Source organism: Macrotis lagotis, chromosome 6 (genome assembly GCF_037893015.1).
Source record: "Macrotis lagotis isolate mMagLag1 chromosome 6, bilby.v1.9.chrom.fasta, whole genome shotgun sequence".
NCBI lineage: Eukaryota > Metazoa > Chordata > Mammalia > Peramelemorphia > Peramelidae > Macrotis > Macrotis lagotis.
This window is the reverse complement of record NC_133663.1, coordinates 184,469,401-184,485,416: the sequence shown is the minus strand read 5'-3', so window position 1 is coordinate 184,485,416 and position 16,016 is coordinate 184,469,401. Positions and strand designations below refer to the sequence as shown.

At 40.9% G+C, this 16,016-nt stretch overlaps 1 protein-coding gene across 5 annotated transcripts in view; it reads right to left on the bottom strand.

Annotated features, from left to right (window-relative positions):
- The window catches only part of ATP11A (ATPase phospholipid transporting 11A), a 238,865-nt gene extending 228,855 nt beyond the window's left edge, over positions 1 to 10,010 (bottom strand). For all 5 annotated transcript variants that reach the window (XR_012469549.1, XR_012469550.1, XM_074192057.1 and 2 more), the window contains exon 1: positions 9,900 to 10,010. Coding sequence is in view for 3 of the 5 variants with exons in the window: in XM_074192057.1 (XP_074048158.1) it covers positions 9,900 to 9,950 (51 nt within the window). In the remaining 2 variants the exon portion in view is untranslated. The remainder of the gene's footprint in view (positions 1 to 9,899) is intronic.
- Positions 10,011 to 16,016: the final 6,006 nt, after the last annotated feature.

Below are 16,016 nucleotides of genomic sequence, written 5' to 3'. Positions count from 1 at the left end.
TTCCTCTCAAAATTCCATTTGAAAGCCAAGCCAATCCTAAATATACAAGGATGTTTGTAGGGATGGACTATTCCTGAAATAAATGAAAAATATTTATTGTTATCACTTAAAGCTTTTCTTAGATTTGAGAGATCAAATGATGCAGGCCACTTGTGGATTAAGAAGAACCAGAGCTCTGTCATGTCAACACAAAACAGGTAAGATGCTAATGAATGGATAAAAACTCCAGACCCTGAAAAGCTAAATGAGAATTCTCTAAATTGTGATCAATATTCAATTCATTTCATTTCTGATCCGATATATCATAGGATTTAGACCTGTGGAAAGAACCTAAAGGTCTGGCCCAAGTTAGATGAAGAAACTAGAATCAAAGAATTAATTTATTTGCCTAAAATCACAGTGGTAGATCAGAGACAATATTTAAATCCAAATTATCTCACTCCAAATCTAAGATACCTTCTATGACACCATGCCCCATTCAGAATATTGCTGCAGGTTACAGGGAAAGAAAGAGCAAATGATTTCTGTGTTAAAAAATAAACTTAAATCATCTTCAGTAAAACTTCACTGGGGGAAGTAAATGTGGCCTACTAGAAAATGTGAAGTTTTGGCCTTAGAGCCAAAAGGCAGTAGTTCAAATCTCTATTTGCAACTTACAGATAATATATACTTAGGAGGTGACAATTACTTCAAGCTCCAATTTCCTCATCTATATACTAAAAAGGCTGGACAACAGGAGCTCTGAGTTCTGTTTATCAAAAACCTTAAACTAGAAAAAAATATATATATATATCATGGTTTGATCACCAATTTTCAAAGAATTCAAATTAGGTAAAACAATACAGAAACTATTCAGAATTTAATGCTGCTAAGAAGCAATGTATTTTAGTGGAAAAGTTCTGAATTTGGAGTCAGGAGACCATTATTAATTGATGCATGACTTTGCAAGCAAGTTGCTTAACTTTTCTGAGTCTCACTTTCCACATCTCTAAATGGAAGGGATTGGACTAGATAATCTCAAAAATATCTTCTTACCCTAAGAAGCAGATACTATATCAAGATCAAGACATATGTGTGTATGTGTATATGTGTGTGTGTGTATATATATATATATATATATATATGTAGATAGATATAGAACAGGATAATGTAAATGAATACTCACAGATCATACAGTCAGTATGATCATATAGATATAATGTATATATCTAGTAAAGGGAAAATCATTAGAAATTAGATGTAAAAGTTACTGGCTCAATCTCTAGAGTCATTAACATAATCAAATTTACATTTATTTCTATCTTCTACTCCTCTAATTCCACGTTTGCTCACTCTCCATCATTCAATCTAAATTTAAAAAAACTTTTATTCTATTTTTGATTTTCAGTTGTTTAAATGTGTGCTATCTTAATAGTGCAATATTCCTTTCTTTTTCTTTTTTTTAACTAAAAATGTATAGTATTTCAATAACATTTAAATGGTCTGAGAGAATTTTGAAGCACTAGCCTAGGAACTTGGTCACTATTTATAATGTAGTTTGCATGGGAAAATGTGCTCTTTATTTCCAAAAAAGCTTTTGGAATATAACCCATTTCTTCTATGGACTTCCATATCATCTGGTAGTCATCCATTTTTTGGCAAGGCTTGAACTTTAAGGTTTACGTAGTTGTGAACTAAGCACATTGTTCATTATCTCCAGAGATGTGATTAACTGTAGGACTAAAGAACTTTAAAATATACCAAACAATCTATCTTTTTTCTAGGTTATGAAATCCACCACCAGGCATAACTTAAAAACCTCCTAAGAGCATTAAATCCTAACAGACATAAAGCAGATCCAAACACATGAATAAGTTCAATGTTACATATATCCTTTAAAGGTTAAATAATACAACACATTTTTTCAACACACATTATTTTTAAATGTTACATATAAATACATATGTCCTCAGAAATAGGAAAATGCCTATTTCACTTCCTGATAAACTGCCAGCATCAATGCTTTAACGAATGCTTCCTAAATGTTGCCCTATACAAACCTAAGACTTTGTGTCATAGGTCAATATTCCTATTTCAGTCTCAGATTCTCTTCCATGGGCCCTGATAATTCTAAGTACTATTTTAAAGTATCTAACCTTTAACATGACCCTACAGTATAGACTGCAAAAATGGAATCAGAGGAAGGCTACATATCTAATTTATGAAACAGAAATGCCATTCCAAGATTATAATCTAATAGAAAATTTTTAATTAAAAAGTCAAAAACAAAAGTAGACAATGATGAATTTAAATTGTTGAGCTTTTCAAAAGGTTTAAAAGCACTCTAATGTAACAGGGCTGGAAATTCTCCAGGGACCAGAGATGTTTATAGATTTCCTTTACAGCAGAACAATTTATCAAACAACACACATTGCTAAAACAAATATTCATACTGTCAGCAAGAAAAACCTTCAGCTTTCCCAGGTTCTGATCAGTGAAAGTTAGAAAAGCTAGAAAGCAAAGGAAATAATAAGGGAGTAAAAAAAAAAGATTTTTAAAATATGCTGTATAATGAAAAAAACTCAGTAATATACAATTACTGGCTTTACTAACATCAGTAATCAAGTTTCCAAACAATGGGGCTGATGATCAATCTTGATGGACTTGCTCAGTGCAACAATCAGGGACAATTTTGGGGTATCTGTGATGGAGAATACCACCTGTATTCAAAGAGGAAATTATGGAGTTTAAACAAAGATCAAAGAATATTACCTTTAATTTTTTTAAAAAGGTTATCTTATTATGTAATTTTGCTTATACTTTATTTTTTTCCTTAAATTTTGATCTCTGTATAGCATGGAAACAAGGTAAAGACCATCAAACTGCCTTCTGTGGGGGGATGGAGGGAGGGAAGCGAAATTGGGGGAAAATTATAAAATTCAAAAACAACAAAAAAATCAAGTTTCCATTCTGCACAATTGTTACTAATACTCTGGACAAAAGAGATCTACTAAATATCTATCTACTTATGACAAAATCATTAGTGGCTGAAGTTTCCCCCCTTCATAACTCTGCAGCTAGAGATAAAGTCTAAGCCTTAGAGATTTAAGTCCAAATTCAAATCCTACCTCAGACACTTTCAACCTCTTTCAGATTCAGTTCTTCATCTGTAAAATGGGGACAATAAGAGTTGTTGTAACCATCAAATGAGTTAGCGTCTAAAGCACTGTGTCAAGTTTAAGGTACCGTATAAATGCTAGTTATTATTATTATTATTATTATTATTATTATTATTATTATTATTATTATTATTATTGTTAGTTATTTCTGCCAATTTCCTTCATTAAGTTCCACTTCCAAAGAGCTATCTCAGAATAGCATGAACCCTGAATTCTCAAAGTCTCGATTGGGGAAATGTAAGCCTTTTCAGATCCCACCCAACTGGAAAAATAGTGAGTGGAGCCCAGGGAGGAATTGGATATCTGTTACCCAAGAACCAGTCTAGTTAAGTCTGAAGAGGCTTTAATACCAGGTTAGCAAATTTGGGGGCCATAACAATTCTCAAGAAACTTCTCCTTGGTCAGCACATAATATACATCAATCAAAGAAATCATAGATATGCCAATCATTGAAGTACATGAGTATCTAACAAGCAGAATTCCATAATTCTACTTGTGGAATATTGCATGAATAGACTTAAAGTATATATGGGAACACAAGGCAAGGCAGTGTCTAAAGTCTACTCAATCATGAGACAAGTTGTATAAATAGTTGTGAATAACGGACCCCAAATCTGACTTTCTATCATCTTGGCCCCCATCGAGTTCATTATGAAAAAGGAGAATCTTATCCTTCATCCTTCATCCCCTGTTATGAAGGGGGTGCTTGAACTCAATTCTCCCATCTCCCATACAGATAGCCCCTTTGAATCTAGTGAAGATCAAGACAGAGAGAGGGATGCATTGTGGCTCTGCCATCTTCCATTTCTTCCCTTTGGCTCCTGGTAATTAACCTGGATTTATTGGAAGATCTCAGGGGGCTAGGCTTGAGACACAGTACTCAGACCTTCAAAGTATACTCATTGCCAGGGCTAATGGCAGGGTCATTACAACAGAGATTCCTCAACCACTTTCCTCCCTTCACTCTCCAAGGAGGCTTTCCTATCACATGCTTTCTAGTGATGTCTACTACAACTCAATTGTAAACAAGCTAATTCTGCCCTAAGAAGCAGTAAGTAGTCTACAAACTTACTTATCAAATCATGAGACTATTTAACTATCTTGCAGTGTTTTTCAGAGAAATGCAAATACTTGGGAGGGCAGGGGATGGTAAAATTTTCAGTCTTTCTCTTCTGATTCACGTCTGTGCCTACAAAGCAGGGGGTGGGGGGAGATGGGGGGTAGGTCCTTATCTTTGCTTAGAAAGAGGCATTCCTACTTCAAACCCACCACCCAACATAGCTATTGCAGTTTTCTTGTCTGGATTTATCTTTTTTCTGACTACACTCATTTAACTCTAAATCCTCTGGCCCTGCTTCCAACCCTGTCTCCTGCAGTCATTGTCGATGGAAGCAAATCATGAAAAGTAGGGGTATTGACATCCCTGATGCCACCAAAAGGGCAGGAAAGTCAATCTGATTGGGGAAGCAACAGAAGAGGGCAGCATATGCTGCCCACCACCATCTCTACCATCTCTACCATCTCTACCATCTCTATCATCTCCCTGATGAACAACTGGTGACATCTCCTCCTATCCCAAAACAACCAGTCCTTCCTCCAGTCTGCCCTTAAAGCCCTTGTGGAGAATAGGACTCCCACCTCTCTGCCACTACCATCACTGACAGCTGACTATCTACCTGCCACAGTAAAGATTAGTAATTATTTTGTATTCTTTGTTGCTATGACTGACATAGTAGAAAACCAAAGTTATATTCATTTGATTTTTCAAAAACCAGAAACTCCAAAAGTAAACCCAAATCAAGGTTGTTACATTATTAGCAAGTTGCAACACAGTACCAAAGATCATTTTGACTGTAAGGAGCAACATAAAAGATAGCATCAGTGAAACCTGAAAGACCTGGCAAAGGAGGTGGGCTTCTCATGACAAAGGAATGAAGTCTAAAAGACAGACACATCCTGCCCTGGGATTCTTGGTCAAAAAAAATCTGTCACCTTGGAGTCAATCTGGCGGTCAGCATTTAGCCTTATAAAAAGTGTCTCAGAAGTCATCTTGATTAGTCCTAACCTTCTGGGATACCTTGTATCAATGGGAACACTTTTGGTACAACCTTCCAGACCCTCTAGTATGAAGGGTTTTTAAATCTATGTTGTTTTTTTTTTAGAGCAGGACTTTTTCATTTTTTTTGCATAATAATTCCCTCCAATAATTCCCTCCCTCCAACAGTCTGATTAAGCCTATGAACTCCTTTCTTTCAGAAAACCTTTAAATGAATTTAATTATCAAATAATTATCAAAATATTTTTTAAAAGTCACACTCCCCAGATTAGGAACTCCTGCCCTAGAGAGAAGAATGAAGTCAATGTAAGCAAATAATTCAACTTAAGCTGTTCAGAAATAAAATAACTATAGGAGAATAATTACCTGACAATTTTGAAACAAGTCACATTAGCTTAACAAAGTAAAAGTAATAAATAAATGATTTAAAATGTTTTTATTTATACTAAAACAAAAATGGAAGTCATGGGAAAAACATAAGGTTCAAAGAATGTTCTTTGGATCTAATTTATTTCCTATACCTGATTTAGTCAAAAAACTTAGTTGCATAAAAATTACTTCTACATGGAAAACAATTTCTTTGAAACAAATGAAAACCACATAAAAAGTCACAGTTTAATGTTGACAGCATTTAAAAAAACAACTATAATCCTGATGAGAATGAAGCAGAGAAAGATAATTCAAGTGTAAGAACATAATGTGTTTCTTCATTTTTAAAAAAATGAGGAAATAAGTTAAGAAAAAAGACTGATTAAGTAGCATGGGGGGGGGGGACTATGTAACTATGCACAATAGCCAAGAGGAGGGAAAAATTCATCTACTTTGGATCTGGTTAGTAAGCAGGAATGAATTATTTCACACAATCCAAACCTCAATTTGATAATTTAATGGTAGTGTTAGAAAACTCCTTGAAGAATCTCTGGTCCAATACCTTCATTTTAGAGAAGTTAATTGACTTGCCCAAGACAAAATTAGCAGCACTGATTTCTGATCCTCTCAATCTGCTAGTTGCATTAGGATATCCAATTACTTATTATGCATTTAATTAATGTATATGATGAGAGAGTATTATGTCTCCAATGTGTGCATGGCAACAAGTGTCACAAAGCACATGTACTGCTACTAAAAAAAAAAAAAACAATCTGTTGCTAAATGACTTCCAGACTTGGAACACCTCCGAGTCTGAAGAATTAAAAATGAGAATCCCATTGAAGGCAAACAGAGAGGAACATGGTGAAGTTGAGAAACCTGGAACATATAATACAAAAGGAACTCAGAAGAACTGGAGTAAAAAATTTCTTCAGGGAAATGTGATCCAAAAGGAGATAACAGTCATGAGAGATACATAGATCCAGAGTTCCAAAATCTTCTTTTCGAGAGGAAAAACTTTTGATCAAGGCTGCCACTACAGCAGATAGACCTCCATAAAAATGTACAAGATCTAGAAAAGAGTTGTATAGGATAAACTTCAAATGGAGAACATTTGAATATTTGAGGCAAACACAACTCCTACCACCCTTCCATCTTCCACTAATCAATGGCATATAGAATCTTAGATTTGGAAGAGACCACATAGGCCATCTAGTCTAATCTTTACCCATGAAACAACATCTGTCTATAACTTCTTTCTAATGCTGGTCCAGTCTCTCTAATCAAATACTTCCAGTGGGAGCGGCTACGTGGCACAGTGGATAGAGCACCAGCCTTGGAGTCAGGAATACCTGGGTTCAAATCCGGCCTCAGACACTTAATAATTACCTAGCCATGTGGCCTTGGCCAAGCCACTTAACCCCATTGCCTTGAAAAAAAAAATCTAAAAAAAATACTTCCAGTGATGGGGACCTCATTATTCTACCTTCACCCTATAAACAAATAAGATTTGTTTCATTGGAGGGCATTTGTAATTTTTAGAAAGTTTTTCCCTGGGTTGTGTAAGAAATCTTTCTCTCTGTAACTCCCACTCACTAGTTCTACCTCTCATCTCTTTCATTTGACAACACAATTAATTTTTGTATTTAAAGACTTATCCATCAAAAAACTAGAAAAAATTATGCACAATTAAATTCATATGTAAAACAAGTGAGAAGAAATATCAAGGATTACACCAAAAAGAAAACTGGATGATGATGGTCTTATACATGATGACTTTAAAATCTATTTCACATAGCAAGTCATCAAATCTCTCTAGGCCTTATTTCCTCATCTGAGAAATGATAGTCTGGGACTCTGACCTTTAGGGTGCCTTCCAACTCTAAATATTCAAAGACTACTCCCATGTTCCCATACATAAACCTTCCCCATCAGTCTCCTCTCTTCCTTGTAAAGTGTAACATTATCCTGCAGGACTTGGCTTTAGAAAGCTCCTATTTTTCTTAAATATTAGTTGTGTGACCAAGGAAAAGTCACAACTTCTGTGTTTCAATTTCTACATCTGAGAAGGTGATATCTGTAATACTTAACTCACATGACTGATTCAAATAATATATTAGATAAGGTTTTGCTAGCCTTAAAACTATTAATGTGTAATTATCATTCCTATCATTGTCACTATTACTATTCTTGTGGATTTGTTATGAGTGACTACCTGGTATAGGAGAGCCTTGCTCAGTTTCTCCTCTAGTAAAGAAGATATTTAGGGGGTGGCTAGGTGGCTCAGTGGATAGAGCACTGGCCCTGGAGTCAGAAGTACCTGAGTTCAAATCTAGGCTCAGACACTTAATAATTACCTAGCTGTGTGGCCTTGGGCAAGCCACTTAACCCCACTGCCCTGAAAAAAAAAAAATAGAAGATGAAGAAGAAGATATTGCAACTAGTTTCTTTACTCTTGTGTGTACCATTTTCTGGGAACATTTTGGTTTGTCAATGCTCAGTGTGAATAGGCCCTTCTAAATGTTGCATGACCAGGGAAGAATACAGTGAGAATACCACCGTCTTTGAGTAACAAGAGTCATCTTTCAAAATGATTTTTATCCCTTATTTTTGAGCAACTGGAACTTATTTTTAAAGCAGGAAACTATAACTGCCAGTAACTTCCTGCCTGAACTCTGAAAGAGTCATTTCCCTACCTCTGGGCTTCATTTTCCTCACTTGCCAAATGTGAGGCTGTAACTAGATGATCTCAAAGCCCCCTTCTGAGTCGTATTGTCCAGTGATGCTTTAGCTTACTGACATTCCCATCATATTTTTTTTAAATAGAACTCAGTAAAAACACAAGTAACTCTACTTGAAATTCATAAGATAAACAAATTTGTGGGCAGGCCCTGATTTCTACTTTCCCAGAATTAAAGGGGATCAATCAATATCTATCTGTACCTTTTAAAAAAGGCACATCTTCAGTTCCAGAAAACTGATAATCCCTTTTCTCCCTATTTTTTTCTCCTAAATCTCTGATTTCAATTTATATCATGAGACTTAGACACATGATGGAAGAGGTACAGTACAAAGTAGGATTGTCCTCAGGGTTTATTGGTTCATTTTTCTTATGCTGAGCTACATACTGTAGCTCAAATTAGTTACTACAAACACCAAAAAATTTTGCATCTTCCTACGGATTCCAAGTAAAGCCGAGCCAACGTTTTTAAAAAGTGAGCTAAAAGCATCCTTTCCTCATCTCATCCGCTTGTACACTATATAAAATAGACTGCTAGTCTTCTCCTGCTGGTGGCATTCCAAAGGAACCTGAGAACCCCCCTGAGGCCTCTAATCTGAAGGGTTCCCTTTCAGACAGAAACCGACTCTTCTGAGTCAGAAAAGAAGCAGTTGTTGCTTAGTTTCTTTGAAATCCTTACAGTTGGGTTTTAATTTAACGTCCCCCCCCCCCAAATCCTTAGTTTTCCTGGCAGAAAACAAAGCCTTTTATGTAGCAGGACCTGAAGCTGCCTTCTCCTAGGTGTTCCAGGACCTGAAGCTCCCTTCTCCTAGGTGTTCCAGGACCTGAAGCTCCCTTCTCCTAGGTGTTCCAGGACCTGAAGCTGCCTTCTCCTAGGTGTTCCAGGACCTGAAACTCCCTTCTGCTAGGTGTTCCAGGACCTGAAATTCCCTTAATCCCAATGTAATTAGGTTCATTCCGGGGGCTGGAGGGGAAAGCATGCATTCTGCAGATGGGGACGCACCTGCAAGGAGAGTTCTCGGCCACATTCTGATTTCCCTTCTCATCCCCTTCTGGAAAAGAGGTCTGGGGGGTCCTTTTTTTTTTTTAAACCATTAGAACTACCAGTTGCAGGGAGGAAAGCGAGGGGGAGCCGAGGTGATGCAGCTGTTTACGGAGAGCAAAGGGAAGTCTCCGGAAAAGGGACCAGAGTGTGCAGTGAGGAAGGAGCCCGGGCCAAGAAGAAATGGGGGGCAGAGGAGCCTCGGCCGGGGCCCAGCAGGCGGGGGAGGGGGCGGGGATTTCCCCATCCCGGGGTCCCGCCGAGTCCCTGAGGGAGGCTGCGGGCCCAGGGGCGCCCCCTCCCCAACACCCTCCTTCAGCCCGAGTCCCGGGGTGAGGCGCGGGGCAAAGAAGCTGGCCGTCACGTGAGCAGCGGGCCCCTGGGGGCCGGGCCCGGGGCAGGGCGGAGAGCCTGGGGGCTCGGCCCGCTCCCTCCCGGGGATGCGGACCCCGGCGCCCCCGCGCCCCCCCGCGCAGCCCAAGTTCGCGCGCCCCCGCCGCCCCGCCCCGGGCTCCCCGCCGGCCCAGCACTCACGTATCGGTTGATGAGCGTCCGGATGAAGCTGCAGTCCACGGTCCCGGCCATGGTCCCTGCCGGGGGGCTTCCCCGCGCCTCAGCTCCGCCGGGTCCGTGGGGGCGCGGCCATGGACCCGCTGTGCATGAGGAGGCGAGCGCCCGCGCCCGGCCCGGGCCCCCGGCTGCCGCGGCGCCGGCCTCGGGCTCCGGCCGCCTGGGCTCCCGGCGATCACGGCCGCCGCGGCTCGGGCTGCCGGCCGGGGGGCGGCCCCTCCCGGCTCATGCCCTCCTCCCCCGGCCCCGGCCCGAGCCCCGGGACGGCGCGGCGCGGGGCAGCCCGGCCGAGCGAGGGCAGCTGGGTCTTCCCGAGCAGGGCGGCCGAGCGAGCCGCCCCCTCGCCCCGCGGGCACGGCTGCGGGCACTCGGCTCCCCCGCTCGCCGCCCGGCCGCCTGGCGCTGCCCAGCCCGCCCGACCTCTCGGCTCGGCTCGGCTCGGCTCGCCTCCCCCTCCAAGAGCTCGGGCTCTTTGATCCTTCCCGAGCAGTTCTGGCGGCGAACGTCACGAGCCGCGTGTGAGCATGCGCCCGGAGAGCTCCACGCCTCCTCCCGGGTCCCTGCCCTCCAGCACACACGCACACACATGCACACACATGCACACACATGCACATGCACAGGACACACGCGCGCGCGCGCGCATTCGCGGCCTCCCGCGCTCCTCCCCGATCCCGCCCCTTTGGAGCAGCCTGCCCATCGCGCCCCGTCCCCCTGCTCCGCAGGCCGGCGCCCCGGGAGCCCCCCGCCCATGGGCCCGATTCCCACGGAAGAGGGAGCGTTTCCGAGTGGGAAGGCGGAGCGGCCTCGGGGGCGCGGAGAGCCCGCGACGCGGGGGAGGGCAGAGAGGCGCGGAGCGCCGGGGCCCGGGACACCCAGCCGACAACCCCCTGTTGCGCCCACCCGAAGTCGGGGGCCACCAGCGCGGGGGCTGACGGAGGGCTTTGGCCTGGGGGAAGCTCTGCCCCCCATGAGCCGCTCGGGTCACAAGCACGGGGGGTCCCCGGCGCGGCCCGCGCGCCTCTGGGGCTCCGAGCTCGCCCCGGGGGGCCGGCGGGCCCCTCCGAGCCCGGACCTTCGTGCCCCCCGCCAAGGAGATGAGGAAGGGCGGGAGAGGCGGCCCCGGGGGCCCTGGGCGCGGTGCCCCGCGCAGCGGGCGGGTCCGGGGAGCAGCCCGGGGCCGCGGCGCCCGGGGGCCCAGTCTGCCAGCGCCGGCTCCGGGCGGCTCCCGGGACCCCCTGCCTGAGGGGGAGGGGGAGGACGAGGAGGGGGCGCTAACAGCTGGGCTCCCCTGCTGCCCGTCCTGGGTGGGGCGCGGGGCGGGGAACTGAGAACTCGGGAGGGACTTGGAGGAAGACCCAGGCCCGGCGGGGGTCCTCCCCACTCCCAGAGCGGGGGCACAGCGGCGAGCCCCTGAAGCCCGGGACTCCCAGAGACCGGAGAGCCCGGAGTCTAAGCCTGAAAAGGCAGATTTCCTGACCCAGAACCAGCCTGTGGCTGACGGACAGCTCACCCGGCATCCCTCACCTAGCCTTCATCCCCGGCATCCCTAAATACTTTTCATTACGAGCATGGTTTCAGGGAAGGGGAAGTAGGTGGGGGAGGAGGGTTCAGAAGAAATCCTTTAGAGAAGTTGCTTCAGTGTTTTTCCACTGTTGTAGTAATGTGAAAAAAAAATTAATTAATTAATAAAAAAAAGACTTTGACCCTTCTCCCCAGTACCTAGGCTAACCTTTCCCACCCCACGACTCCCCTGGTAAGGAGGACACTCAACCAGCCCGTCCACCCTCCAATCCGAAAGTTCAGATCCTACATAGTGAAGAGCCAGGAGGTGGACTAAAATCCCCAATCCATACGTTTCTGGAAACCTACGTCCCTAGGACCTAGGTGGCAGGGTATGATTTTGGAAGAGAAGGAGGAGAAAGGAGAAGAGAAAATTCCCCCGGATTTTACGTTCTGTTCAGCAAACTGACACAAACAATTTATTAAAAGTTTAAAAAGAAATCTGCTATGCAAGAGAATACTGCTTGAGTAATCATGATATCTGGACCCTGTTACCCCACCGTGCCTTTAAATGTGTCTTTGGACCTCAGTTTCCTCGTCTCTCTAAAAGGAGAAAAATGTTCTTGAATGGTGATTCCTTAACATCACTTATAGCTCTAGAAATACTCTATAAAATAGAATGATTTAAAGTCATCAGTTCTGGTTTCAGTGGCCAAAGTCAGAGTGCAAAGAATCCTTTTAATTAGCCACCACATTTCAGTCTTGATTTGTTCAATTTTTTTTCTTTTATCTTTTGTTGACGATCATTTGTGAGAGAAAGAAGAGAAGAGCATTGTTAGTGGCTTTGTTTGTTTACTTTCTAAATGCCTTTAATCTCTGAAATGTTTAATAGTAGGCAGACAAACAAATAATTCCCAACAAGCTGTTGTGGAATGCTTATTTTGTGGTTTACTGTCCTCCATGTTAAAAGTACTGAAAAATCTTACTAATTTTGGTTAAGATAAATCTGAATTAACGAGAAATCTATTAGTTGATTTTGTATTTTAGAAGTGCAATTTTATTACTTAAGGTAATACATTATTCAAAACTAGCTTTATTGCTTATTAGAAAGTTGGTGTAGGAACTTGCTTTAAGGAATAAATAAGAATGAATTATAATTAGCATCAATTATGGCTAAATAGGTGCTGCCTTTTGAGTTTGAGAAAAGGTTTAATTAACTAAAGTATTTTAAACATCCTCCAAGCAAGCTTGTCTACACTTGCCTAGGACAAACTTGAGTCTTTGTCTAAATTATTGCCAATTCTGTAGTAGAATCATTGAATTTTGGAGCTGCAAGAGACTCTAGAAATTATTTAGCCTTCACTTTACAGCTGAGAAAGCTGTAGCCTAGGAACTCGCCTAAGGTTATATAACCAGAGCCTGGCAAAGGTAATCTAATTGTGATTCTTTCAGTGCCTTCTATTTCTTTTACCATATAACAGAATAATTCTATCATCTCTGAATTGTTTGTATTAAAATTACCAACATTGAACACATCATCTTTATAGCTCAGATTTTTATAGAACTATTGTCTTTTCTAAAAAGCTGAAAATGCAAAAAAGAATAATAAAAAAAATTCTCTCAATACCAGGTCTTTTGATTAATTCTTATCCAACACTCTTTCCACTATACTACATTGCCTCTCATATTTTGTCTTATTCTCTAATTATGTTTCTATCCTTTTATCTATGGGAATAGACCATGAAATTTACCTCTTTTATATGTATGATTTTTTTAAACCTGGAATTAATATTTCATCCAAAAAGAACTCTTAAGAGTAGAGATTCCACCAATGCAGTTTATATATTGTAATTTAGTATCAAAGAGGAAAATAATTTGCCCCAGGGTCACTACCTATATCAAAGATAATTCCTGATAGAAAGGATGAAGAATCTAGCTTCCCTGACTCCTAGCCCAATTGTTTTTTTTTCCATTGTATGAAAACAGTGTCATTACTCATTCAGACTCCACTAATAAATAGCCTATGATTCTGATGTCTTTGTGGGTTATAACAACCTATCTATATCCTAAAGTTTGCTAATTTGAATTTCCAGAACTGTCAATAAATTGTTTTGCATATTTATATGTCCTCAACGATTTGTGAAAAGTGAATAAAGAAAGGAAGTCAAGACACTGTGGAGTCTTAGACTTCTAGAAACCTTTCTTGATTCTCCAAATTTTGAGAACCTAAAACTCTGACACCAATCAACCAAATCTCAGTTATGTTATTTCCTATATTGATTAAAGAAACCTAGGTTAGGTCCTCACCCAAATCAATTGACCCAAACTTAGGAAATCAAACAAAGGAATTTATTAATACATCAAGGCAGTACGTTTTGATGAACTGACCAGATTTAATCTCTGTTCTATTTTTATAGACAGGAGTAAACAATTTCCATATAACTGAAAGACAGTCTTGATTGGTCCCATTTTCAAATGAAGAGAGAGATTAATGTGGCCTCCGTTCTTGATTGGTCCATATAATCTATGTTTTGTCCTTTATTCTCAAAAAAAGACCATGACATTAGGGAAATGATTTGTGCATGTGAACTGGATTTGAGTGAGGGGTTCTGTGCAAAGTTACCAACTTCATTTTCTCCTCTGGAGCCATCTGAGTTCAGTGACCAGATAATAATGTTTGTCCTTCATTCTCAAAGAAGATTATGACATGAGGGAAGTGATAGCATGACAAGTACATGAATTGGATTTGAGTGAGGGGATGCTCTGCTAAGCCACCATTCTCACTTTCTCCTCCAAATCCATCTGGATCCAATGACCAGATACGAATTAGGACAATGGGCTATGGCCTTAGATGAGAAGCAGTCAGGGTTAAGTGACTTACCCAAGGTCACACAGCTAGTACATATCAAGTGTCTGAAGTCTGATTTGAACTCACAAACCTCCTGACTCCAGAGCTGGTACTCTATCCAATTAGGTCACCTTAATATCATGAAGATATGGAATAAGTAAGCATGTCCACCACCATCTTAAGCAGCTGCCATGTATTCAACATTATAAACAAGGTTTTTAAACTGGATTCCTCCAGATTGACTCAACAATAATGGCTGCCTTCCCACAATATATTCTGGATTTATTTATATCTGAACATGTTGTATCCCTGTATCTACCACCCCAGGAGAATTTTTTTCAACAAAGCTTTTATTTTTTCTAATTACTTGCAAAAAATAGCTTTCAGTATTCACCTTTTTTGCAAACTTGAGTTCCCAGTTTTTACCATCTTCCTTTTCTTCCCCTTCCCATGGCAGTGAACAATCTGCTATAGGTTGTTCATGTACAGTATTAGTTGTGATGGGAGAGAAGAATTAGAACTAAGGGGGTAAAAAAAAACATGAAAGAGAAAGAATCAACATAAAAGAAATTTTTAAAAGTAATCAGATTCCATAGTTTTTTCTCTGAATGTGGGTGACATTTTCCATGATAGGTCACTCAGGGTTGTCTTTGATCACTGAACTGCTGAGAGTAGCTAAGTCCATCACAGTTGATCATCACACAATGTTGTTATTAATGTATACAATGCTCTCCTGGTTCTGCTCACTTCACTCAGCATCAGTTGATGCAAATCTTTCTAAGCTTTTCTAAAGTCATGATTTCTCACAGAACAATAATACTCCATAACATTCATATATCATAACTTGTTCAACTGCTCCAATTGATGGGCATGGCCTTACTTTCCAGTTCTTTGCCATTTCAAAAAGAGCTGCTATAAAAATTTTTGTACGTGTGGGTCCTTCCCCCTTTTTTATGCTCTCTTAGGATATAATCCTAGTACTGATATTGTTGTATCAAAGATTAAGCACAATTTTATTGCCCTTTGAATATAATTTCAAATTGCTCTCCAGAATGGTTGGATCAGTTCACAATTCCACCAACAAGGTGTAATTCCAGTTTTTCCCACAACCTCTCCAATATTGATCATTTTCATTTTTTTTATCATTTTAGCCAATATGATAGGAGGGAGGTGGTAGCTCAGAGTTGTTTGAATTTGAATTTCTCTAATCAATAATGATTTAGAGCATTTTTTCATACGACTATAGATAGCTTTAATTTCTTTATCTGAGAATTGCCTATTCATGTCCTTTGTCCATTTATCAAATTGTATTTAGTTCTCTATATATTTTAGAAATGAGTCCTTTATCAGAATCAGTAGCTTCAAAAATTGTTTCCCAGTTTTCTGTATTCCTCCTACTCTTGATTGAATTGCTTTAATTTGTGCAAAAATTTTTTAATTTAATGTCATCAAAATTATCAATTTTGCAATTTATAATATTTTCTATCTCTTGTTTGGTCATAAACTTTTCCCCCTCTCTATAGATCTGACAGATAAACTATTCCTTGTTCTCTTAATTGGTTTATGGCATCACCCTTCATGTCTAAATCCTGTACCCATTTTGACCTGATCTTGATCTAGGGTGTGAGTAATTGGTCTATGCCTAGTTTTTGTCATACATCTTCCCATTTTTCCAGAAGTTTTTGTCATATAGTGATCTTTTCCCAGTAGCTAGTCTTTGAGTATATCAAACA